The sequence below is a fragment of the Palaemon carinicauda genome, chromosome 4 (assembly GCF_036898095.1).
Source record: "Palaemon carinicauda isolate YSFRI2023 chromosome 4, ASM3689809v2, whole genome shotgun sequence".
Classification (NCBI taxonomy): Eukaryota; Metazoa; Arthropoda; class Malacostraca; order Decapoda; family Palaemonidae; genus Palaemon; species Palaemon carinicauda.
The window spans coordinates 191,791,896-191,816,895 of NC_090728.1; the positions used below are offsets into that span (position 1 = coordinate 191,791,896).

Below are 25,000 nucleotides of genomic sequence, written 5' to 3' on the forward strand. Positions count from 1 at the left end.
GATGGGGGGGCAGATGAATGAAAAAAGATGGATTAAGTATACTTTTTATGTTTTTAGCCTTGGTGTAATATAGAGGTTTTGGGGGGTTGGTAAAGGGCTAGGTTTTGAGGTAAAGGGTTTAAGGCTTCCCTAAAGCCCCTCCGTATGGGAGAAATCGAAAGCTGATGGATGGAAAAAGATGGATTAGGCCTACTTTTGGAAAGAAATCTTTAGCGTTGGTGTAATGTAGAGGTTTGGGTGGTGATAAAGGGCGGAGCTTTGAGGTTAATGGGCTAATGGAAATGATTCAAAGGAAATTCAGAAGAGCTTGACTTACTCTGATCCAGGGAATTAGGAAGAGCTTGACTTACTCTGATTCAGGGAATTAAGAAGAGCTTGACTTACTCTGATCCAGGGAATTAGGAAGAGCTTGACTTACTCTGATCCAGGGAATTCAGAAGAGCTTGACTTACACTGATCCAGGGAATTAGAAAGAGCTTTACTTACTCTGATCCAGGGAATTCAGAAGAGCTTGACTTACTCTGATCCAGGGAATTAGGAAGAGCTTGACTTACTCTGATCCAGGGAATTCAGAAGAGCTTGACTTACTCTGATCCGGGGAATTCAGAAGATTTTGACTTACTCTGATCCAGAATTCACATGCTTTCTTCTGCCAGGCATAGTTGGGGCTCACTGGTGCCGCTATTATGCCCGATTCTCCGACGGCAGTTGCAGTGATTAACTGTAAATATTCGGAGGGAAATGAAACGGTTAATGAAGAATTTCAGAGATGCAAAACTATATTTCTTAGATAATACACAATATAAGTTTTTAGAGAGAGAGAGAGAGAGAGAGAGAGAGAGAGAGAGAGAGAGAGAGAGAGAGAGAGAGAGAGAGAGAGAGAGCTGCAAGGATTTTGGATGTCCCAAAGTCTAGTCCATCCCCATAGTCTACACGTACTTTGGGGTAGATTGAATTAGTTTAAACGTTCAGAGTTTCTATCACCTTGTCTAACTTATTCTCGAGTTAGTTTACCGCGCTACTGTTCACTACATCCGCTGGAAGTCTGTTCCATGTATTTGATATTTTGAATGTAAAGAAATAACCACATTGAGTGGTGTTGAATCTTTTCAATTCCTTTTAATATCTAAGAGAGAGAGAGAGAGAGAGAGAGAGAGAGAGAGAGAGAGAGAGAGAGAGAGAGAGAGAGAGAGAGAAGTGTAAGCAAACTGCAGTAATTTAAGAGGCACAGACTAGGATTGAGTTACACCAAGTATTAAAACACTTGACTACAATACAGCAACTTCTGTAATGTGGAATTAGCTGGAACTGGGCTCTATGGGGAACCATAAGGCATATTGGAGTTCTCTTGCTTGAGGGTACACTTGGGCACACTATTCTATCTTATTTCTCTAACTTTTTCAAGGTTTTATATTTTACTTATAAATGATTTATTTACTGTTGTTACTGTTCTTAAAATATTCTATTTTGATTGTTCTTTAATTATTTCCTTTCCTCACTGGGCTATTTTCTCTGTTGGAACCATTGGGCTTATAACATCCTGTTTTTTCAACTAGGGTTGTAGCTTAGCAAGTAAAAATAATAATAATCTTGGGTAGTGCCATAGCCTCTGTACCATTGTCTTCCACTGCCTTTGGGTAGAGTTCTCTTGTTTGGGCACACTATTCTATCTAATTTCTCTTCCTTTTTTAAGTTTTTATAGTTTATATCTAAAGGATTTGTTTTAATGTGGTAACAGTTCTCAAGTATTTAATTTAAATTGTTCATTACTTCCCTTGTAATTTATTTATTTCCTTTCCTCGCAGGGCTATTTTTCCCTGGTGGAACCCTTGGCACCATCCTGCTTTTCCAACTAGGGTTGTAGCTGAGCCAGTAATAATAACAATAATAATTTCCAAAAATTATCTTACCTGATGGCAGTTGGTCGACTTGACTTCAAATGTGATATCAAACCCAATTCCATTTTTGGTCGGGCTGTTGAAGAATTCAGCTAAGAAGTTTGACGACGGAAGTGTCCTAACACCAGTCTTGGAGCCTCTCAGACTATGGGAAGGAAAGTAGCAATGAGAAATTGAATTTCAGTCTAGGTTAGGAAATCTTATGTAAATGCTCCGTCATTTAAGTCTTAGGACACTGAGAATTTAGGCCAGGATTATGATGAGTTTATGAATTGCCAGCGATGTAACAAGTTGCTGATTAAATGGATAAGAGTGCACATAGCATATATTAACCTAAAAAAAATAACTTTCAAACTACCTTTAAACTTTTATGGTTAGGCTAAGCTTGGGTAGGTTTGATTAGTTTACATTAGGTTAGGTTATACTAGGTTGCTTGGGTTAGTTTAGATTAGGATAGGTTATGCTAGGCTGGTTGGGATAGATATAAGTTGATTAGGTTAGGTTAGGGTAAGTTAGAGATATAAGAGTGAGTGCATAAGATTTAAGCATAGACTTAATGCATATGTATGAGATAAAGTATATGAGGACATGCAGAATCAATGAAACGTTTCATGTAGGTAAAAGGATGAGTAGATGAGTTTTTAGATGACCCAGTTCCTAATCCTTTAAAGGTCTGTACATAAATGGAAGAGGCTAGGGAGAATGACATTACCCTAGAGACTGTCCGTATACACATATGATCACTGCCTAAGCCCTCTCTCTGCCAAGCTAGGACCAGGGAGAGCCACATAAGGGCTGCTGATGACTCTGTGGGTAGACATATAGGCTCCCACAAAGCCCTTATCCTTAGCTCACAAGGATTGTGAGATTGCAGCCATTAAAGAAACTATCAAGTTTGAGCGTGACTCGAATCCAAGTCCGGCAAGCATCAGGTCGGGACGCTTCTAATTGATGTTTCGGCGGGCAGACCTATAGGCCCATGTAAAGCCCCCACCTTTAGCCCACAAGGATGGTGAGATTGCAGACACTAAAGAAACTATCAAGTCTAAGCATGACTGGGATCCCAGTACGGCAAACACCAGGCCGGAACGCTTCCAGTAGGCCTCCAAAACCCTAAAAGATGGAATTATGTGGGGTGGATGGGATAATAGAGGAGATGGGAATAGTAGAAGTGCACATCATGTTGGGTACTTTACAGCCTTAGGCTGGCTTTTATGGGGTGGCACAGAAATTAAGTAAGGCTAATATTACTCACATCAATGGCGAAAGTGTTGGTCGTTCGAGTTTTACTTTATCATAGCGGCCCAGACTGAATGTATTCAGTATTACCCTAGTCCACATTGGCGTCGTCTGAAAATATAACACTTGAATTATTACAAAACATATAATGCCGCATAACGATATTCATATATATTCACAAGCATGTAAATAACAACCTCAATGTTATTTGATATTGAATTCTATCCACTAATCAAATGAATCAGTTGAAGACTGATTGTTAAGGCTGTCACATGAGAATATACTGTATATATATATATATATATATATATATATATATATATATATATATATATATATATATATATATATGTGTGTGTGTGTGTGTGTGTGTATGTGTGTGTGTATGTGCATGTGTGTGTATGTGTACTTACACACACAAATGTACACACACATATATTGCAAAAGAAGTAGGGGAATGAGGAGAGGACGGTGGATGGACGAACTAAGAAAGTTTGTGGGTGTGGACTGGCATTAGAAAGACCACAAAATGACATAAGTAGAAAGACATGTCTGAGGCCTTTGTTCTGCAGTGGACTAGTAACGGCTGATAATATATATATGTATATATATATATATATATATATATATATATATGAATATATATATATGTGTATATATATATATATATATACAATATAAGCTATATATAGACATATATAGACATGAACATATATCACAAGCACACGTGATTTTAATTAATGTAAATATCACCCACGAAATGCATTTAATACCGAATTCTATCTTGGGAAATACATATCCACTTGGAATTCATTTTATGGTAACAAGCATAGTTTCTAGCCGTACAGGTGGTGGTTCGAATCACCACCCGGCCAGAAGCTGTTACCATAAAATGAATTCCAAGTGGATATGTATTTCCCAAGATAGAATTCGGTATTAAATGCATTTCGTGGGTGATATTTACATATATAGACATATATACTAAATATATATATATATATATATATATATATATATATATATATATATATATATATATATATATATATATATATATATGTATGTATGTAGGCTATATACACACATATATATATATATATATATATATATATATATATATATATATGTGTGTGTATATATATATATATATATATATATATATATATATATATATATATATATATATATATATATACATTATAATCAATTCTTACCCTGAAAATTTACTGAAGATTACAGCTGCCATAGAGGCATTAATTTTATAGTTGACCTTTTCAATTGCTCTAATTTTCCATTTCTCAACAGTACTACACGCCACCAGTAGCTGAGCTGTGTTGGTCATGATAGGTAGAGCAAAATACAAAGAAAAGAAAACCCAACATAGCACAGCTACCAGCAGCATGCAGTACTGTTGAGAAAAGGAAAATTAGATTTTAAATTTCTGAGATATTCATGATCGTAATAACCTTTTTATTAGGCAGGGTTCGAATTCAACATTTACTTGGAGCATACTGTAGTCGCCGCAGAGATTTCGGGCGAAATAAGTCCCTCCCTCTGATGATGTCATAGCTAATCATGTCTCCCAAGCCCCACCCCCTGATGACGTCATAGCCAATCATGTCGTCCAAGTCCAACCCCTGATGACGTCATAGCCAATCATGTCATCCAAGCCCCAACTCCTGACCTGATGATGTCATAGCCAATCATGTTGTCTCCCGCATTAACAGCAGTCACAACACATCCCCTTAAAGTGAATATAAGTATGTATAGTTTGAAATTAGTAAGGGGTGTATTGTGACCGCCGGTAACGTGAGAGACAACTTGATTGACTATGACGTGATCAGATACGAGGCTTGTTTTGCCCGGAAACTTTGCGGCGACTATAGATGTTTTTTAAAGGAACTTGCTCACTGTTGCCTATTGTGTGACAAGACTTACTGAAGACATGGCAAGCGTGCAAGGCTGATTGTTAGGGTAATTGCCATTGCCAAAGTTAGGGGAAGTCCATTGGAATTTATTTGATCCCAACTGCTGGATATTACAAGGACCATTGCTAGGTGGAGTTGTTGTTGTGCTGGTTGATGTACTTGGACTGGTAGAAGTACTTGTGCTGGTGGAAGTACTTGTACTAGTGGAAGTACTTGTGCTGGTAGAAGTACTTGTACTAGTGGAAGTACTTGTGCTGGTGGAAGTACTTGTGCTTGGGGAAGTACTTGTGCTGGTGGAAGTACTTGTGCTGGGGGAAGTACTTGTGCTGGTGGAAGTACTTGTGCTGGGGGAAGTACTTGTGCTGGTGGAAGTACTTGTGCTGGTGGAAGTACTTGTGCTGGTGGACGTGCTTGTTGACGTTGTATCTGGCCTGTTGAAATTAAGATACATCATTTACAAATTATCTTTCTTCTTGCCTTCTTACAAAAGCAGATATCATACACCAAAATTCCCAAGACAATAACCTGGTATGCACTGATGTTCACCCTCTCTATTGTAAGATTAAGAAAGCAGCCATTATAAGTTGCCAAGAAGAAGAAGAAGAAGAAGAATTGCCTGAGAAAATAGATAAGTGGATATGAAGGAGGAGTCTTAGTCGGAATAGAAGCTGCCTCTTCAGAGAACTCTTGTCCATATGTTGCAAATTGACTCTTGCTGTACTACAAGCTTTTTCTCAGATGGTGTGCCTAACCTATTCACCAAGAAGCATTGCTCAATGTTACTCTGCTTACTTCCTGATTCAGTTGGCTCACCTACGCACACACCAAGATTGCCCCGAGCTTATCTCTTAGACTAGTAGTCACGGACCCATTAGTGGGCTTAAATAAGACACCAGAGAAGGGCTTAAGCTAGCAACATGAAAATTTTCCCTAGAAAACGTGGAAATATCTGGAAAAATAGTAATGATTACCTTGATGGTTCAATAGATGACATGTATAGATGTTATGGTATCAGTTATAACATATGTTTTTCAAATACTAGAGGCCTAGAGATTTTTCATCAACCAATCTATCTATCTATATATGGGTAATTTTGAGAACATTGTCAGAGTAACGGGAAGTTGTTGGTAATATACAGTTAATTATAGGTTTTTTTTTTTTTTTATTAATCATCTAACATCCATGGATTAATAAACTAATAAAAATACATAAGATAGCCCCAAGGAACATTCATAAAAAGTATCTGGCAACTGCAAATCTACTAAAGAAGTCAAATGGTGAATTGTATGCTTTGGATTAAGCCGGTTTATCCCAGCATGGACTCTTGCATAACAATGACCTGCATGTGTGGTCAACTGCTGAAGGGGCTGGAAAATTTATTAGGAAACTCATGGTCGTTTGAATAATATAAACGAGTATGAGCTATCTTTTTAACTTGATGAAGAGAAAACTTGGGAAATTAATGCAGAATATGTGTAGAATGAAACTGGATGAGTCCACTTAGTAACAAAGATGATTGGCATTCATCGCTTGTGTTAACAGCGAGCCAAAAATTTCAAAGGAACTCAGTTTCACTTTGCCAGAAATAAGTATTGAAGAAATCTTACTGGCACGAAGCGGTTGGAACGAATGTGACATTAATAGACCACCCAGTGTGATAATTCGTTGCTGTCTTGAAGTAGAGGATCATTTGATTACTTGGCGATGTGAAGTCTGTACCGACAGCAATATCTTGGTCGCAGTAGCTGCAAGCATAAAGACAGCGTTATTTACCTAAATTCATTATTGATACCATAAAACTCTATTGCTGGCCAAATTTACGTGGCATAGCTTTCTTTTAAAAGGGCTGACCATATGCCCTATCTGTTTCTAGGCGAATTTAGCTTTTGAAACGCTATGGCAAAAAAATACAATTTTATTCTACAACAACAACAGCATTTAAGTTCTTACACATCACCAACAGTGAGGTTGGTCGTCCTTATCTCCAGGCGGTCGAAATAACAGCATTCGTTACTGTTACAATAAGCGTTCCTTTTATAAAGCTGAAAACCATTGAACGTTATTTTCACAGTGTTGCACTCAGGAGCCTGGATCCATTTCACACATTTCAGACCTGTGGAACAAGGTAGAAAGAGAAGATTTTAAGCCTACTATTCATATTACTTTTAAAGGTTTAAAGGCCGCTCATGAATCGCAGGGTCAAGGGGCAATAACATTGCCCTATCAAGCAGGACAATGTCCTTAAGACTGATCATATATACATTTGATCAGTGCCCAAGCCCCCTCTCCACCCAAATTAGGACCAGGGAGGGCCAAGCAATGGCTACTGATGATCAGCAGGTAGATCCACAGGCTCCCCCAAACGACCGCTCGGCCGCCCCCGCCCCCCCCCCCCTCCTTAACTCACAAGGATGGTGAGGTTTCAGGCACTAAAGAAACTATCAAGTTTGAGTGGGACTTGATCCCCAGTCTAGGGTGCGGATGGTGAGGTTGCAGGCACTAAAGACAGAGATTCATGTAATTGAAAATTGTCCACTTTCGTTACAGATCAGGCAGACGTATAATGTTACCACAGCTTTGGACTTGCTATTAACCAGATCTGATTATGATGTAGTATTTAAAATTGTACATGAGCTTCTTTCTTTGTATTGAATGTAACATTATTATAATGTGTGAATTTTTAATTACAGGAACTTGTTGATGGCGTATAGAACCCTCAATTTTCTTCGTTGACGAACCTATCAAACTTTCTAACAGTGGTGTTGGTGGATTGCATGAGAAAGGACTATTGCAGTGATCATTATTACAATTTGAGCTACAAGCATAGTTGGAAAGGCAGGATGCTATAAGCCCAAGGGTTCCAACAGGAAAAATTAGCCCAGTGTGGAAAGAAAACAAGAAAATAAATAAATTAAAAATAAAGGTACTGAACAATATTTTAAGAACAGTAACAACATTAAATTAGATCTTTTATAAATAAAATACAAAAACTTGAAAAGAACAAGAGGAAGAGAAACAAGATAGAATAGTGTGTCTATGTGCACCCCCAAGCAAGAAGAACTGTAATCCAAGACTGTTGAAGAACATGGTGCAGTGGCTATGGCACAATCCAAGACTAGAGAACAATGGTTTGATTTTGGAGTGCCCTTCACCTAGAAGAGCTGCTTACCATAACTAAAGAGTCTCTTCTACACTTACCAAAAAGAAGTAGTTAACCCCTTGAGTGAAGAGGAATTGTTTGGTAATCCCAGTGCTGTCAGGTGTATGAGGACAGAAGAGAATTGACTTATCTTGTCTTTTATTTCTCCAGACGTTTGGTGTAAATCACATGTCAATGTTTAGATCTTCCATTTGGTGTAACATTCTATCGAATACATTTACCTGATGCATTAAGGTAAGACATATAAATAATCACTTATTAAGAGATAGTAACACATGTATTATTTAAATTCATATGATACTCTCTTAACTGAAGAGCCTCAATGGCTAAGTCGGTTAGGGCAACAAGCTCAGACTTCGTAGAAATCTGTGGCGCAGGTTCAAATCTGCAGCCGACTAGTCAGAGAGGCGGACCCGTTGCTATCCATGTAAGAAACCTCAGGATTATGATATGTAATCAACAGATAGGTAGACTAAAGCAAAAAGGTGTTACAGACTGATACACGCACAAACAAAGTGATTCCAACACCTAAAAAATATAATAGACATTTCACAAGTCTCAAACTGTTGACTTAACCGTGCTAGGACTCCTCGCTGCTGGGAGGAAGGACACTGGTGACTGCTACAATACATGACCATACGCTACTGTGATCTAAGCGATGTCAGGCAGGACAGTCAATTGGGACTATGGTCTACTCCAAAGACAAAGCAAAAGCCTTAAAAAAGAAGGTAACCGTGCTTACCCCATACAAAAATGGGAAAAAAGTTCGTTAATTGAAGAAGATACACGATTAACTGATTGTGAAATAATGAGCACTGTGAATAGAAAGTCAATTGTAATAGCCATGCTTTCATCAAAAGGCACAATATTACACAGTATTCTAGAAGTATTTTTTCCAGGTGTGACCAGATTGTGGAACGATCTTAAGTCTATTATTTTTGTTCATACATGACTGATTTAATTTAAGGTTGTTACTGATCTTAAGATATTCTATTTTTTTCATTATTTATATATTGCTTATTTGCTATTTTCTTATTTCCTTTCCCCACTGGGCTATTTCCTTGTTGGATCCTTTGGGCTTGTAGCACTCTGCTTTTCCAACCAGGGTTGTAGTTTAAAGGCTTATACGTTTAAAGGCCACTCATGAATGGCAGAGGCAAGAGACAGTGACATTGTCCTATCAAGCAGGACAATACCCTAGAGACTGACCATATTACATATGATCAGTGCCTAAGACCTCTCTCCACCCAAGCTAGGGGCAACGAGGGCCAGGCTATGGCAGCAGATGACTCAGTATGTATTCCTATATACTTCCCAAAACCCCCATATCGTTATCTCCCGTGGATGGCGAGAGTGCAGCGACCAAAGAAACTAACGAGTTTGAGCGGGACTCAAACCCCAGTCTGAAGATTACCAGGCAAGGCCGCTACCAACAGGTCACTGCACTTATTTGACTAATAATGATAATAGTAATAATAATAATAATAATAATAATAATAACAACAACAACAACATCGTTTACTTACCAGAGGGATATCTATTCGGGTAGTTAGGAGATGTTACCGTCCCTGGTGCAGTGATGTTTTCAGAACAGCCTGAGAGAAGGCTATCTGCAATGCAAAAACATAATGTTAGATAACTTATCTAAATGTATCTTCGACTCCAAGAATAGTTTTCACTAATTGCAATAATTCGTATTACACTCTGCTATCATGACAAGGATTTAACAGATTTTATAATAAATGTACTTCAATTGACAATGCACTTGATATGGTCTACGTTCAACTAGCCCTCTTTTCTTTCTAAATACATTCACGTCACAGAATAAAGTGCTCTATAACTTGATGTAGGATTTTACAAGCAGTAAAGTTTTTGTAGCTTATAATGTTTCTAAACTTAGAATAAATTTTCTGTTACTTTCCAACTTTGTGTAGCCTATTTTTTGAAAATTTGTTCAAACCACAATCATGACTCCCCTGAGACATGTACGTTGTTCTATGTAGTATACCTCTGTAAGCTACTGATAAAGTAACATATTTATTAAAGAAACACTTCTTTTGCGTCTACATCCACTTCTCTAAGGACAAATGGCTGATCTAGCTGTAACAGTAATTGTAAAAGCCCATCAGTAGTGAGTGAAGTCATTCGTTCAAATTGCCTGGTGCTTATCTCCAGGAGGGGGCTCTTAAACTAAATGTCATAGTCCCCCAGTACTGATTGAAGTCGTTCGTTCAGATTGCCTGGAGCTTATCTCCAGGTGAGGGCTCTTAGGCTAAATGTCATAGCCCCAAGTACTGAGTGAAGTTTGCCATTCATTCAGATTGCCTGGAGCTCATCTCCAGGTGGGAGCTCTTAGATTAAATGTCATAGCCCCCACGTACTGAGTGAAGTCTTTGGTCGTTCATTCAGATTGCGTGGAGCTTATCTCCAGGTGCGGGCTCTTAGGCTAAATTTCATAGCCCCCACAGTACTGAGTGAAGTCGTTCGTTCAGATATTCTGGAGCTTATCACCAGGTGGGGGCTCTTAGGCTAAATGTCATAGCCCCCACAGTACTGAGTGTAGTCGTTCGTCATTCGTTCAGCTTGCCTGGTGCTTATATCCAGGTGGGGGCTCTTAAACTAAATGTTATAGCTGCCCCCCCCCAGTACTGATTGAAGTCATTTGTTCAGATTGCGTGGAGCCTATCTCCAGGTGGGGGCTCTTAGGCTAAATATCATAGCCCCCACAGTACTGAGAGATGTCGTTCGTCGTTCGTTCAGATTGTCTGGAGCTTATCTCCAGGTGGGGGCTGTTAAGCTAAATCTCCTAGCCCCCACAGTACTGAATGTAGTTTCTGAATGCTTTAAATTGATCGTCAGTGTAACTTCTGTGATCCCTTTAGCAACTTCAGTACTGAATCTTATTCTCTCTCGGCAAGGCAGACAACTCCCTGCAGCTTGTATAGCCTTCTACAAAAGAGACCTGAATTAGCATAATTACCATAGTAGCCTTGATTCTTAACCTCACAGTTGGAGCCGCTTGTTCCAGAGGGACAAACACAGTTGCAGTCTTGTCCTACGTAGCCATCATTCTGACAAGGGTTCGTGGTTATGCTGCAAGCAGTCATCCAATTTGCTGATGTGCAAATCGATGGGAAAAGGTTTCAAGAAGAATTGATTAGATTATTGCATTTTCTCATTACCCTTCTGTTCAGTATCTCATATACCATGATAATAAAGTACACTGCAATGATTTGTAATATCAATGTAACCATCTATACTGCAGTAGTTGAATTGTGGGAGTTGCAACTTACCAATGCAAGGATACATCGTGTTAGCTAACAGTTTATCATAGTGGCTCAGCCCTGCCCTACTGCCGATGAGTTCTTGCGCCAAAGGATTCTTTGTTGTTATGGTGTTTTTGCCATTGATAGTAAAGTACTGTTCCGGAGTAAAAGCAAAGATTTCTTTATATATTAATCAATTATCTTTCTGGAGGGAGTAAATCGTAAATAAGCTTTTGATAAGCATCAAGATTTTATATATAAAACTGTAATAATTCTTATTCTTCCATCCACTTTAATATCATAATCCAAGTTCTAACGCTACAGGCTCTTGCAAGTGTGCAAGAGCCCTTGCCTGGAAGAAAGGGCCAGGCAATCTGAAACAAGAACGTCAAATTCTAGCAATAGCTATGACATGCCCCTTAAATTCAAGTGATCACGTCAACATTTATATTTTCAGCTCTGTCGCTACAGCTATCCACCTTCATTTTCCCCTTTACTCTCCTTTTTGGACTAAATTATGCAAATGCAGTAACTTAACTGCTTCAGGTTTCTATTTACCACCATTAACATATCCCATAGATATCGAGATATCAGTGCATGATGATTAAGAACTGTACAGAAAGATTCAAATACAACTCTCATCTGATCAAGAACTGTAAAGAAAGATACAAATTCAACTCACATCTGATTAAGAACTACGAAAAGATGAAAATTAAACTCACATCTGATTAAAAACTGTACAAAAAGATGCAAATTCAACTCACATCTGATTAAGAACTACGAAAAGATGAAAATTAAACTCACATCTGATTAAAAACTGAATAAAAAGATGCAAATTCAACTCTCGTCTGATTAGTAACTGTATAGAAAAATGCAAATTCAACTCACATCTGATTAAGAACTGTACAGAAAGATGCAAAAAAGAATTATGAAAGGAGGAAAATTCAACCCACATATTAAAAACTGTACAGAAAGATGCAAATTCAACTCTCACCTGATTAAGAACTATAGAAAGAGGAAAATTCAACTCACATCTGATGAAAACTGTATAGAAAGATGCAAATTCAACTCTCATCTGATTAAAAACTGTACAAAAGAGGCAAATTCTACTCTCATCTGATTAAAAACTGTAGAGAAAGATGCCACTTCAACGCTCATCTGATTAAAAACTACAAAAAGAAGCAAATTCAACTCTCATTTGTTCAAGTGCTCTACAGAAAAATGCAAATTCAACTCTCATCTGATTGAAAACTGTACTGAAAGATGCCAATTCAACTCCTATCTGATTAAAAACTGTAAAAAAAAAAGCAAATTCAACTCTCATCTGATTAAGTACTCTACATAAAAAATGCAAATTCAACTTTGATCTGATTAAAAATATGAACAAAAAGATGGAAATTCAACTTTCATCTGATTAAAAACTGTTCAGAAATATGCAAATTCAACTCTCATCTGACTGAAAACTGTACAGAAAGATGCAAATTAAACTCTCATCTGATTGAAAACTGTACAGAAAAAAGCAAATTCAACTCTCATCTGGTTAAAAACTGTAAAAAAAAAAATGCAATTTCATCTCTCCTCTGATTAAAAACTGTACAGAAAGATGCAGATTCGACTCACATCTGCACCATAGTGCATATCTGAACTAAAATCATATGGTATTGAGTAGTTGTTGTCGGTTGCCTTCCGGAAGTTGTTCTCTCTGCCAGCAGCTACGTTCTCCAAAATGATGCTAACATAGTCATCCCTGTCTGATCGTGACTGCTCGTGGTACATTCCCATGGCGTGGCCTATCTCATGAGCAACTGTCCCGAGCTGAAAATTAAGAACCAGAAGATAGTGGGTCTTGGGAGTATCAAGTGAATTGGTTTTGATGATCAAAGGGTAATCAATTGTACTGGAAAATTAAATTCCTCTTTGATTTCTGTAAAGTCTAGCTGAGTTTCAATTCAGTTCGTAATAAAACATACGTTAGATAAAGCAGAACATCATTCTTCTTCTTTGTATATTAGGGTGCGTTTTTTCCCCATTCGTATGGGGTAAGACGGTTGCCTTCTTTTGAAGGACTTTGCTTTGGCTTTTGGGGTGGACCGTAGTCCCGATCGGCTGCTCAGCCTGCCATTGCTTAGACATCATTCTCTGATGGAGAAATAACCTAATAGTAATGCATGCCCTGTTAGCATTTCAGGCTTAAAAAATCTTCAAGTTTCAAAGTTTTCATCACATGTAGTCTGCTCACCCCATTGCATCCATTTCCAATTGATATATCTTGAGGGCTTGATATCATCCCGACATACGACCAGCATCCAGAATCCAGGATGAAGTTCAGATAGTTAGCTGGTGGGGTACCTGAGATTTTCTGGAAGTCAATGCAGGTATGTTCCTCCCAGTGGGCTATTCCTGCTTCTACTGCTGTTTGATCCACATTTGCTGGAAGAAGGATGAAGCTGTAACAAAGACTCATGAATGGCAGAGGTATGGGACAGTGACATTGCCCTATTCAGCAGGACAATGCCGTAGAGACTAACCATATATACATATGATCAGCAACCAATCCCCCTATCCACCCAAGCCCTGACCAAGGAGGGCTAGGCAATGGCTGCTGATGAGTCAGCAGATAGACCTAGAGGCTCCCCCAAACACCCCATCCAGAAGGATAGTGAGGTTGCAGTGACCAAAGAAACTATCGTGTAGGAGCGGGACTCTAACCCTAGTCTTGCGATTACCTTAAGGGACGTTATCGCATCGGCCACCACAACCCTGATTAACAGAGTCATATTTTAAACAATTCTATTTTGACCAGTCATAATTTAGTCAGTGATTGTGAAGGAAAATATAGTTAAATAAGCATCTCTGGAACAGTAATAATTGCAATATATACTCCTTTTTTTTTAGCGTACCATTTTTTGGTACCCTCAGATGTCTAGTGAACTTTTTGCCATACTGTTGTGCTATCCCTTTTAAATCATATCCCCTACATTGAACCACATAACATAAAATGTGGCAATCACATGTTCCTTGATAGTGTATAGATTACATCAACATCTCACATCTTTTACTCATGCATCTCTTACTATATTCTCAAAGACTTTGACATAGGTCTAGTTTTGGCAAGACTAAAAATTGACTTTTGCACCATGAAGAGCCTTGAACGTACCTATAAGCCTACAAGGAGATTCTCACAACAAGGATAATTTTCTATGAATATTTTGGTGAACCCAATTACCATAGAGACTTGAATAATCAACAAAGCAAATCAAGGGATCTCACCATCTCCAAATTGGTAAGGCACAACTGGTATGCCTCCTACATTTGGCCATCGCATGGCGGTATTAGGTACGGCTTTTCTCTCCAGTAGCTGTTTTCTCTGCACTTCATCTAACATAATGTCAATTTCAAACAGCTCTATGCCATTGACATGTGATGGGTTGACATGCTCAAATCCATCAAGCTGTTGGGAAGAATTGGGGAAATGTGAGCTACTTAAACCTCTTGCGAGATTGTAGAATTCAGATGAGAAAATAGCAAAGCAGACAACAAAATCTTTAGAAACTACTGAATAATGTTCATTAGCTGTTTTAAACTGCATTTCTACAGAATGGGGACAAAGAACAACATAATTAGTTTTTTTTTTTTTTATTTCCAAAGGACTAATGCCAATAAACGCCAAAACTTGTATGATTGAAATCTAACGTAAGACAAATCCGGCTTGGAATGATATTGGCTCTACAAACTAAATTGCCTTAGCTTAGGGATAATACAAATTGAAAGTCATTATCTTCAGTGTACTTACATCTTCTTTCCGCAGAACGGGAACAGCTCTACCTTCTTCTGGAGGAGTCATCATGGGTGGATTTCCTTCCTGTGGAGGAGAGAACACGCTGCATTAGAAGCTTGACCTTCAATCACATCGATTTTAAAGGGACCTGAGTTGGCAAGCTTATTGTTGAATGAAAGCATGATTACACCCGACTACATCTTCTGAGTTTGCAAGCTTATTGTTGAATGAAAGCATGATCACACGCAACTACATCTTCTGAGTTTGCAAGCTTATTGTTGAATGAAAGCATGATCACACGCGACTACATCTTCTGAGTTTGCAAGCTTATTGTTGAACGAAAGCATGATTACACGCGACTACATCTTGTGAATTAACGCACTTGAGAGAAATTTAGCTTCTAACATAGCGATCGTCAGTATAGTCTTGTGAATTTTCTAATATAATAACTTGAATAAAAAAGTTGTCGGTGATAAATTTTGTGGGATTCTGATCAAGATTACATTCCCTCTCCTAAATTGTAAGGCCAAGTAGAAGCAACTGATGAATCAATCAATATCTTATAAAACCAACAACTATGGAATATTTTTCTGGTTATTGTATGGGCATTGTTGTTTCTTTTTTAGGCCTACATCGGCCAACACCAACACTCTTAACAAAAGTTTCTAATCTGTTTTCATTCTCCATTTTAATCTTCACTTGTTGTTTTATTTGGCTCTTCACTCCTAATCATTCTATTCTGTTGAAGGAAGCATATGAGGGTGAAGAGTAACAAGAATAGAATCACCCTCTCGAATAGGTAGTAGGTTGGCCAGGGCACTAGCCACCCGTTTAGATAACACTGCTAGAGAATTATGGGGTCCTTTGACTGGCCAGACAGTACTACATTGGATCATTCTCTCTGGTTACGGTTCATTTTCCCTTTACCTACACACACACACACACACACACCGAATAGTCTTGCCTATTCTCTATATATTCTCCTCTGTCCTCATACACCTTAATCACTGAGATTACCATAGAATTCTTCTTCATCCAAGGGGTTAACTAATGCATTGTAGGCCTATTTGTTCAGTGTCTACTTTCCTCTTGGTAAGGGTAGAAGAGACTCTTTAGCTATGGTAAGCCGCTCTTCTAGGAGAAGGACACTACAAAATCAAACCATTGTTCTCTAGTCTTGGGTAGTGCCATAGCCTCTGTACCATGGTCTTCCGCTGTCTTGGGTTAGAGCTCTCTTGCTTTAGGGTACTCTCGGGCACACTATTCTATCTTATTTCTCTTCCTGTTGTTTCACTGCGTTATTTTCCCTATTGGAGCCCTTTTCCAACTAGGGTTGTAGCTTAGCAATTAATAATAATAATAATAATAATAATAATAATAATAATAATAATAATAATACTTACCGGCAACGGAGTAAATTCTGGAGGATTATTCTGTGGGGGAAAATAAGTAATGTAAGTCTATTTTTATCATGACTGTGAAAGTTTTATCTCATTTAGGAAAACTATCATCTTTTGAATTTAGTAAATTACTTTATTCTATGAATGAAAAGTCTTAGTACTTGAATAATTAGAGGTTTAATTCGATAAGGTTACTTAACCCAGCCACTGAGCGGGGGGCAAGCCAGCCTCAATTTGGTGCCGGTCCCAAACCCGGGTAAATGGGGAGGGTTGGCGGCAGGAAAGGCTCCCGGCCATGAAAAATTAGCCGAAAAATATATGGTCAGGGAAAAGATGTAGAGGAAGAAGAATCATTCGATAAGGTTACTTACCAAAATCAGCGGTTTGTCCTGAGTTGTCTCCTGAAAATCAAAGGTTGAAATATTTAAGTTTTTAAATCATATTTTCTGTGGACATTTAAATTTTGATGGTTTCAAATTCTTGTCTATCTAAAAGAAACCAACAGATGAAATTTTACACATACTGGCTAAGTAATATTAGAATACTAGAGGGGCACTCACTAGAGTGCAGACCTCCGCCGCAGCAACTTATTTCACTTTTTGCTCGACCTTGACCTTGACCTTTGACGTTAACGTGTATTAATTGGTGTGAATTTTCATACACCTAAAAATAAACCAAGTTTGAAGTCTCTGTAACAACGATATCCAAACTTATGGCTGATTACGTGAATGGGATATTTCGTTTCACCGTGCTTTTGACCTTGACCTTTGACCTTGACCTTCCAAAATTCAATCCTTTCCAGCTTTTTACATAACAGTTAATCCCTGCAAGTTTCATTACTCTACGATTAAAACTGTGGCCAGGAAGCTGTTCACAAACAAACACACACACACAAACAAACACACAAACAGGGGGGTTCAATAAAACATAACCTCCTTTCAACTTCGTTGGTGGAGGTAATAATTGCTGCATATTCAGTAAGACAGTTGAACTAGCAGATGGTATAGGGCATTTTTCTTCACTGTTAATGTTCAGTGGTTACTTTCCTCTTGGTAAGGGTAGAAGAGACTAGTTATGGAACCAGCTCTTTTAGGAGGACACTCCAAAATCAAACTATTTTTCTCTTAGTCTTGGGTAGTGCCATGGCCTCTGTACCATGGTCTTCCACTGTCTTGGGTTAGAGTTCTCTTGCTTGAGGATACACTCAGGAACGCTGTTGTCTTTTTTTTATCTTCCTCTTGTTTGTTTTTAAGTTTTTATAGTTTATGTATAAAAGATTTAACTTAATGTTGTTACTGTTCTTAAAGTGTTTTATATTGATTATTTATTAGTTCTCTTTTAGCTTATTTATTTCCTTATTTCCTTTCCTCGCTCATCTATTTTTTCGCTGTTGGAGCCCTTAGGCTTATAGCATCCTGCTTTTCCAACTGGGGTTGTAGCTTGACTTGTAATAATAATAATAATAATAATAATAATAGTAATAATAATAATAATAAAACATTTGAATATATTCGTATCGGCCTAATTCTCATATACTAGCGACAATAGTTAATATTGATAACTTAGGTTACTTCAATATTCAGGCTTAGACTCATACTAGACACAAACCTTATTTAATTACTTAGAATAATATTGAATCATAAATACTGCAAAACTATGAAATATATATATATATATATATATATATATATATATATATATATATATATATATATATATATTTCAAACATAAGCAAAGTACAATGTCATACTTTAATTTGTTTTTCGTTTTTTGTTTACAAGACCACGCTCTCATATACTGCCATATTCCGCAAAGCTATTGTTTTTCTCTATTACTTTTTCGTGATTTAAAACATTTCGCCACTTGGAAAACAAGTTAGAATTATTAAATAACTAAAGAATTATAAACTTTAGAGTAATTACTCCATTTTATAATTTAGTAGGCCTATATGTTTTGAATATATATCGAATGTATGCTGGCATCACGAACTTCGGATGGTTTCAGGTCTTTTAATGAGGAAACCAAACTATTTTTTTTATAATGATTTAGTTTTTTTTATATAATTTTAACTTGTTTTCCATGAGGCGAATTGCTTTAAATTCTGAGAAATCAATAGAGGAAAACAAAAGCTTTTCATAATTTGGTATCTGTGGAGAGCGTAAGCCTTGCAAAATACCTTTTAATCTTCAAAAAATCGAAAGAATATTCCTTTGTAAGGTTATAGACATAAACTTTACTGATACAAAAGCTAAATGTTGTGAGATATTACTATTGAAAACATTTAACTAACATTAGAGATCAGGAAGAAGTTTCTCACGGTTGCTATGCGGAATAAGCAGCAACAGCAGCAGCAATCGCGCGCTGTTTACATTCACGACGACAGTTCGTGGAACACGTTCTGCCTGTTCAGTGTCATAGTTGAGATACCATTAATTTTTGCAAATTTGCACGTTTTCCCAGTTGAATTAGCATTAAATTTTCCCTATAGATGAGAGATTAACTGTTCGAGAATACGATGTGAAATTTCTAGAGGACTGTGATTTATGTTACGTAAAATCAGTGCATATTTGAATTGATATTTTTCGAAATGTTGAGGTTTCGGTGAACTAAGAGACACGATCAGATAGATATAGGCCTATACGAGATATATATTTTAGCCTAATATGTGATACTTTAATAGACAATTCTCACGGTGATGATGACTAATTTTTGAATTTGTCAGTGTTAGCGGATAATGCTTTATTCAAAATCAAACGAAAATGTGTGTGCAGTGTTACCAAATCTTTCTATAATCAACGTAGAATGTATCAGGACATCGGAGTTTTCAACGTACAGTTCCATAGGCCTATCAATGCACCCTGATAATTTACTCGTATCTGGAGAAAACTGTGCTGAACTAGAGTACATGTATTATTTTAGCTTCGTTTTAATAAATGAACACCAAGCTACTTTTTACTGTTAAGCTGGATTTGATTGGACTTAGGAATTTTGTCCAGAAGACTCTACGTAGAACTTATACCAAACCTGGTATATCATGAAGAGAAAGTTAACGGATTTTGATATAGGAAAAAATCTATTTTTGGGTTAGATAGCCATGTCCTGGTGGTAGTTTCTCAATGAAAGCTTTTTATTTGGGATATTTCTGCGAGTGAGATATCGTGTATAAATCAGGGACGTGTTAATAGCAAGTCATGGTTATCCTTCCCCGAATAGATATAACCTTGTCTCGAAGGATAAGGGATAGGGTAGGATACGTAGGCGAGAGACGCGTTACAACTGAAAAGGAAGGAGGAACAAACATAGATTGTTAAGGAGCGTGTGGAGATGGGAAATTATTGAACATGTATTGCCTGTGCCTCTAGAACCCATTGGCGGTTATGATAAAGCACAATACTACTTTCTCGTGCATCGAATGATCTGTGAACATTGCAGACACCAAAGCGTTCGAGAAGCCGGCCACAAACCTTACTTCTGACCTAGGCTAATACAGACAGTGTCTGCCAACTACTGCCAAATATGGCTTGTTGTTTTTTAAATTTAATGACAACCTGAATAACAGCAGGAGGTGCAAGTGTAAGATGAAAAACTGTTCCAGTAGAAAAAATTTGCTTATTTGGCTTGTGACTCCTTTCATTCCACGGCACTCTTAAAGCCACAGCACTACCAGCCAAGAGGGTTTAGTGGCCACAAATTGGTAGAGGTTCAAGATTGTCAGGACAATGCCGTTTTAAGTAAGACTTCTGTTTGGCACATTCCTTCCACTGATTGGCTCAGCGTTTTATTGGACAGATCATCCCGGCAACTTATACCTACTGCTGTTAGCTGAATGGTGAGTGTTCTGTACATTTCCGCTTAGGTTACGTAGTAACAAAGGTTATTTGTATTATATGTATGGCACTATTTTCAGTGGTTTTTTTTTTTTCATTGATTCAATTGAGTTTTTGTATTCACAGTGGTTGAATCATATGGATTTGTCAGAGGTTTTTGCACTCTTCTCGACTGTTAACTTCCGCCAAGTAACAAGGGTTATTTGTAGAATAGGTAGAGTGCTATTTTTAGCTTTTTTTTTTTTTATTAATTCTATTGATTTTTTTTATACTGTATACTATGATTAATTGGTTTTTAAGAAATTTTGCATTTATCATATCTGTTAACCCTCACAATTGCCCTCGTCAAAATTATACATATTTCTATTTCAAGATTTAAAACCTGATTGTGTTCTCTTGTCTTGGTACTTATAGTATCTCAGCGGGCAGCTGGATAATGTGTCACATGCTAGATACCTAAGAATGTATTGTACACGCCAAACAGATCTTGTAGGTACTTTGAGGCACAGTGTTACCTTCTGTGATAGGACCAGGAAAACAGCCCTTAAAGAAAAGTAAACATATATGAACTTTACGTAAATGAAAATTCAAAAACGAAGAGTAGCGTGATAAAAAAAAAATGCTTTTCAGACTAGAGTTTCCAAATTGTCCGAAGACGAAATGTCTTGGTACATTATGTATTCTATACATGTTAATGTGTAGAATCAAATGCATTCTTATAGTTTTATCTAGTGTAAGATGCCGGCCAGTAAAAAAAAAAAAAAAAAAAAAAAAAAAAAAAAAAAAAAGTTTAAAATTGGATGCGTCTGCGAGTTACTCACCTATGGTTACTCTCAGCTAAGTTTGAGAACATAGATACTTCATATAGTAATATATATATATATATATATATATATATATATATATATATATACATACACATATATATACATATGTATACATATGTATTAATATATAGCCTTCATATGTGTGTGTATGTATGCAAATGGAGCGACACTTATAAAATCTTTCATTTATTTTTAAATTTAGCTTAGAATTTTGATAAAAATTATTGGAGACTGAGGACATGTTTAAAGATCATGCCACAAGTTCTTTAGCATTTAAGATGCATATATATATATATATATATATATATATATATATATATATATATATATATATATATATAAATATATATACATATATATATATATACATATATATATATACATATATATATATATATATATATATATATATATATATATATATATATATATATATATACATATATATACATATATATATACAGATATATACATATATATACATATATATATATATATATATATATATATATATATATATATATATATATATATATATACACATATATATATATGCATATTAAATGCTAAAGACCTTGTGGCATGATCTTTAAACATGTCCTCAGTTTCCAATAATTTTTATCAAAATTCTAAGCTAAATTTAAAAATAAATAAAAGATTTCATAAGTGTTGCTCCATTTACACATACACACACATATAGGCCTATATATACACATATATATGTATGTATATATATATACACATATATATACAGTATATAAAATGTATATAACATTTGTATAGGAAGCACATGAGTACATGCAAGGGGTGAACAGCACATTACGTGTTATGGTGTTTTAAAGGTTTACACAATTTACTGAAAAATTGGAATATAATTAAAGGTGAAAGGAACACAATTTTTTTTTAAATATCGGTTGTGAAAATCACGCGGACATTTTATTACTTCGAAATCCTTGGGAATTTTAGGGCAGGTGGTTTATTTTACGTGATATTACTGTCAGTAAAATTGAAGACGTATATGTGTTACTCTTCTTGATATGATTTATTTTTCCTCGTATTCTTTCCTCACTGGGCTATTTTCCCTGATGGAGCCCCTGGGGTTATAGTATCCTGCTTTTCCAACTAGGGATGTACCTTAGCAAGTGATAATAATAATAATAATAATAATAATAATAATAATGTGATGTGCAAAAAGCATGTTCTTATTTATTCAAAAAGCAAATGGCAGAAATATTTATTTCTTCATGTATCTCTGTTCTCTTATTTTTTTTTATTGTGTAAACTTGAAAATTTTCATTAAAAAATACGGTAAAAATCCTGGAATAATGTTGCCAAGCATTTATTGTTTTAAAAACGGATACATTGACGTAAAGAAGTGATAGTACGGTCACCAACTAGTAAAATATAATAAAGTATTGTAAAATTTTGGTCGCCTGTATTTTACTGAAATACGCCTGAGAACAGTATATTTTTACGGCGATTTTCCGATTAAAATTGTATTTTTTTTTTTTACCGTATTTCAATGCTGGAAGACTTCTGTTTATCTAAGAGCAAGTCGACTCGCCTAGAACCAGTTTTTCTATGATATTTGGCTTTCATAACAGCTGATTGTTCGCACTTAGTTAAAACATTGGTCAAATTATTCAAATCACAGTATCCTAGTTTTACCTACACCCTTTCTCTAAATACAGATAATAGCGAACATGGAAAAAAAGTTCTTTTTCGGTGTAGCACAGCCACACAATCGCTCTTTCTTGCTGTACCAAGAAATTGACATAGATACGAGATATTCGATGTTAAAGAGATGAAAGTATAGGAAGAAATCTGTTACGACCAGTTCAAAGATTTTTAGTTTTATTGTAAAAGCAAAGCTTTTGAATATGTACACGGGACAGTTATCGACCTGGTTTAAAAAGTGAGGCTCTTGTTCGATTTCTATAGAGTTTCCCTTCACTCTCTCACTGTAGATCTATCTTCAATCGACTGATAAACTCACCTGACCATTTACGAGTCCCAAAGCGAGCCCTAGCAAGCTAGCAATCACACACCAGGAGACGGCCATCTTGTCTGAACACCAAAAGACGAATGGAGGAAGACTTGTATCTACTGAAGTGCTTAACCCCAGGTTATATACCCTTTCCGGCGTGTTTCGTAGCTACATAACACGTCACCTGATTTCCGATGAAATATTATCCCCCCCCCCCCCCGCCACAAACCCCCTTGACGACGTCACATTGATAGACTCTGTAATACAGCCTTTCTATCTATTCGTGTCCATAATGCCGGTCTCAGTGCCATCAATCAAAAGGGATAATTTACATATGAATGGAACTCGGTGAAAGGATCGTCATCGAAATAGGCCATTTACCGAGAGTCATACCAGAGTCTAATTAGAGTTAATTGCCCAACTTTTATATAAATCCATTTTATATCTCATAATCAGAGTTCATCGATTTCCCAGATAGATTTCGTGTGTTCAAGGACATTCCTTAGTAAGCTTGTGACATTTTCATTGGCCCGAATTGCTTATGTTATTATTATTATTATTATTATTATTATTATTATTATTATTATTATTGTTATTATTATTATTATTAATGATATTAACATTATTGATATTAATATTAATGATATTAATACTATTATTATTATTATTATTATTATTGTTATCAATGTTATTATTATTATTTTTATTTTTATTATTATCATTATTATTATTAATATTATTGTTATTAATATTATATATTAATATTAATATTAATACTATTATTATTGTTATCATTATCATTATTTTTATTATTATTATTATCATTATTATTATTATTATCATTATTATTATTATTATTATTATTATTATTAGCTAAGCTACAGCTGAGATTGGAAATACAGGATGCTATAAGCCCAAGGGTTCCAACAGGGAAAAATAGCCCAGTGGAGAAAGGAAATAAACTATAGGAGAAGTGATGAACAACTGAAAAAAAAATATTTTAAGTGCAGTAATTTCATTAAAACAGAACTTTTTTTTATATAAACTATGACAAAATACTTATAAATGCCTGTTCAACTTAAAAACAGTTGCTGCAAGTTTGAACTTTTGAAGTTCTACCAATTATTATTATTATTATTATTATCATTTTCATTATTATTATTATCATTTTCATTATTATTATTATTATCATTATTATTATTATTATAATTATTATTATTATTATAATTATTATTATTATTATTATGCTTATTATCATTATTACTATTATTTTTATTATTATTATTATTATTATTATAATTATTATCTAAGCTACAACCATGGTTGGAAAAGCAGAATGTTAAAGCCCAAGGGCTCTAACGGGGAAAATAGCCCAGTGAGGAAAGGAAATAAGGCAATATATAAACTATTTGAAATGTAATGAATAGAAATACAAAATATCTTGAGATCAGTAATGACGTTGAAATAGATTGGTCATATTATATTACTTCCACCAACAAAGTTGGGAGGAGGTTATTTTTTCACCCCAGTTTGTCCGTTTGTTTGTTTACGAACAACTTACTGGACACAATTTTACTCATAGAGTTGTGAAACTTTTTAGGGATTAATTGTTATGTTGAGATGTGGAAGTGATTCAGTTTGAAAGTCCTAGGTTAAAGGTCAAGGTCAAGTTAAAGGTCGACCGAAAAA

General features: G+C 36.0%; 1 protein-coding gene across 1 annotated transcript in view; it reads right to left on the reverse strand.

Annotated features, from left to right (window-relative positions):
* Positions 1-23,449, reverse strand: part of LOC137640310 (protein SpAN-like) — a 24,406-nt gene extending 957 nt beyond the window's left edge. Inside the window, exons 1-16 of the mRNA XM_068372943.1 lie at positions 23,321-23,449; positions 17,041-17,070; positions 16,673-16,702; positions 15,285-15,353; positions 14,762-14,942; positions 13,731-13,921; positions 13,112-13,306; positions 11,519-11,645; positions 11,206-11,340; positions 9,752-9,835; positions 7,016-7,178; positions 6,673-6,810; positions 5,076-5,496; positions 3,154-3,248; positions 1,911-2,043; positions 623-721 (exon numbers count right to left, since the gene is read on the reverse strand). Of these exons, the coding sequence (XP_068229044.1) occupies positions 623-721; positions 1,911-2,043; positions 3,154-3,248; positions 5,076-5,496; positions 6,673-6,810; positions 7,016-7,178; positions 9,752-9,835; positions 11,206-11,340; positions 11,519-11,645; positions 13,112-13,306; positions 13,731-13,921; positions 14,762-14,942; positions 15,285-15,353; positions 16,673-16,702; positions 17,041-17,070; positions 23,321-23,386 (2,157 nt within the window). The 5' untranslated portion in view covers positions 23,387-23,449. The remainder of the gene's footprint in view (positions 1-622; positions 722-1,910; positions 2,044-3,153; positions 3,249-5,075; positions 5,497-6,672; positions 6,811-7,015; positions 7,179-9,751; positions 9,836-11,205; positions 11,341-11,518; positions 11,646-13,111; positions 13,307-13,730; positions 13,922-14,761; positions 14,943-15,284; positions 15,354-16,672; positions 16,703-17,040; positions 17,071-23,320) is intronic.
* Positions 23,450-25,000: the final 1,551 nt, after the last annotated feature.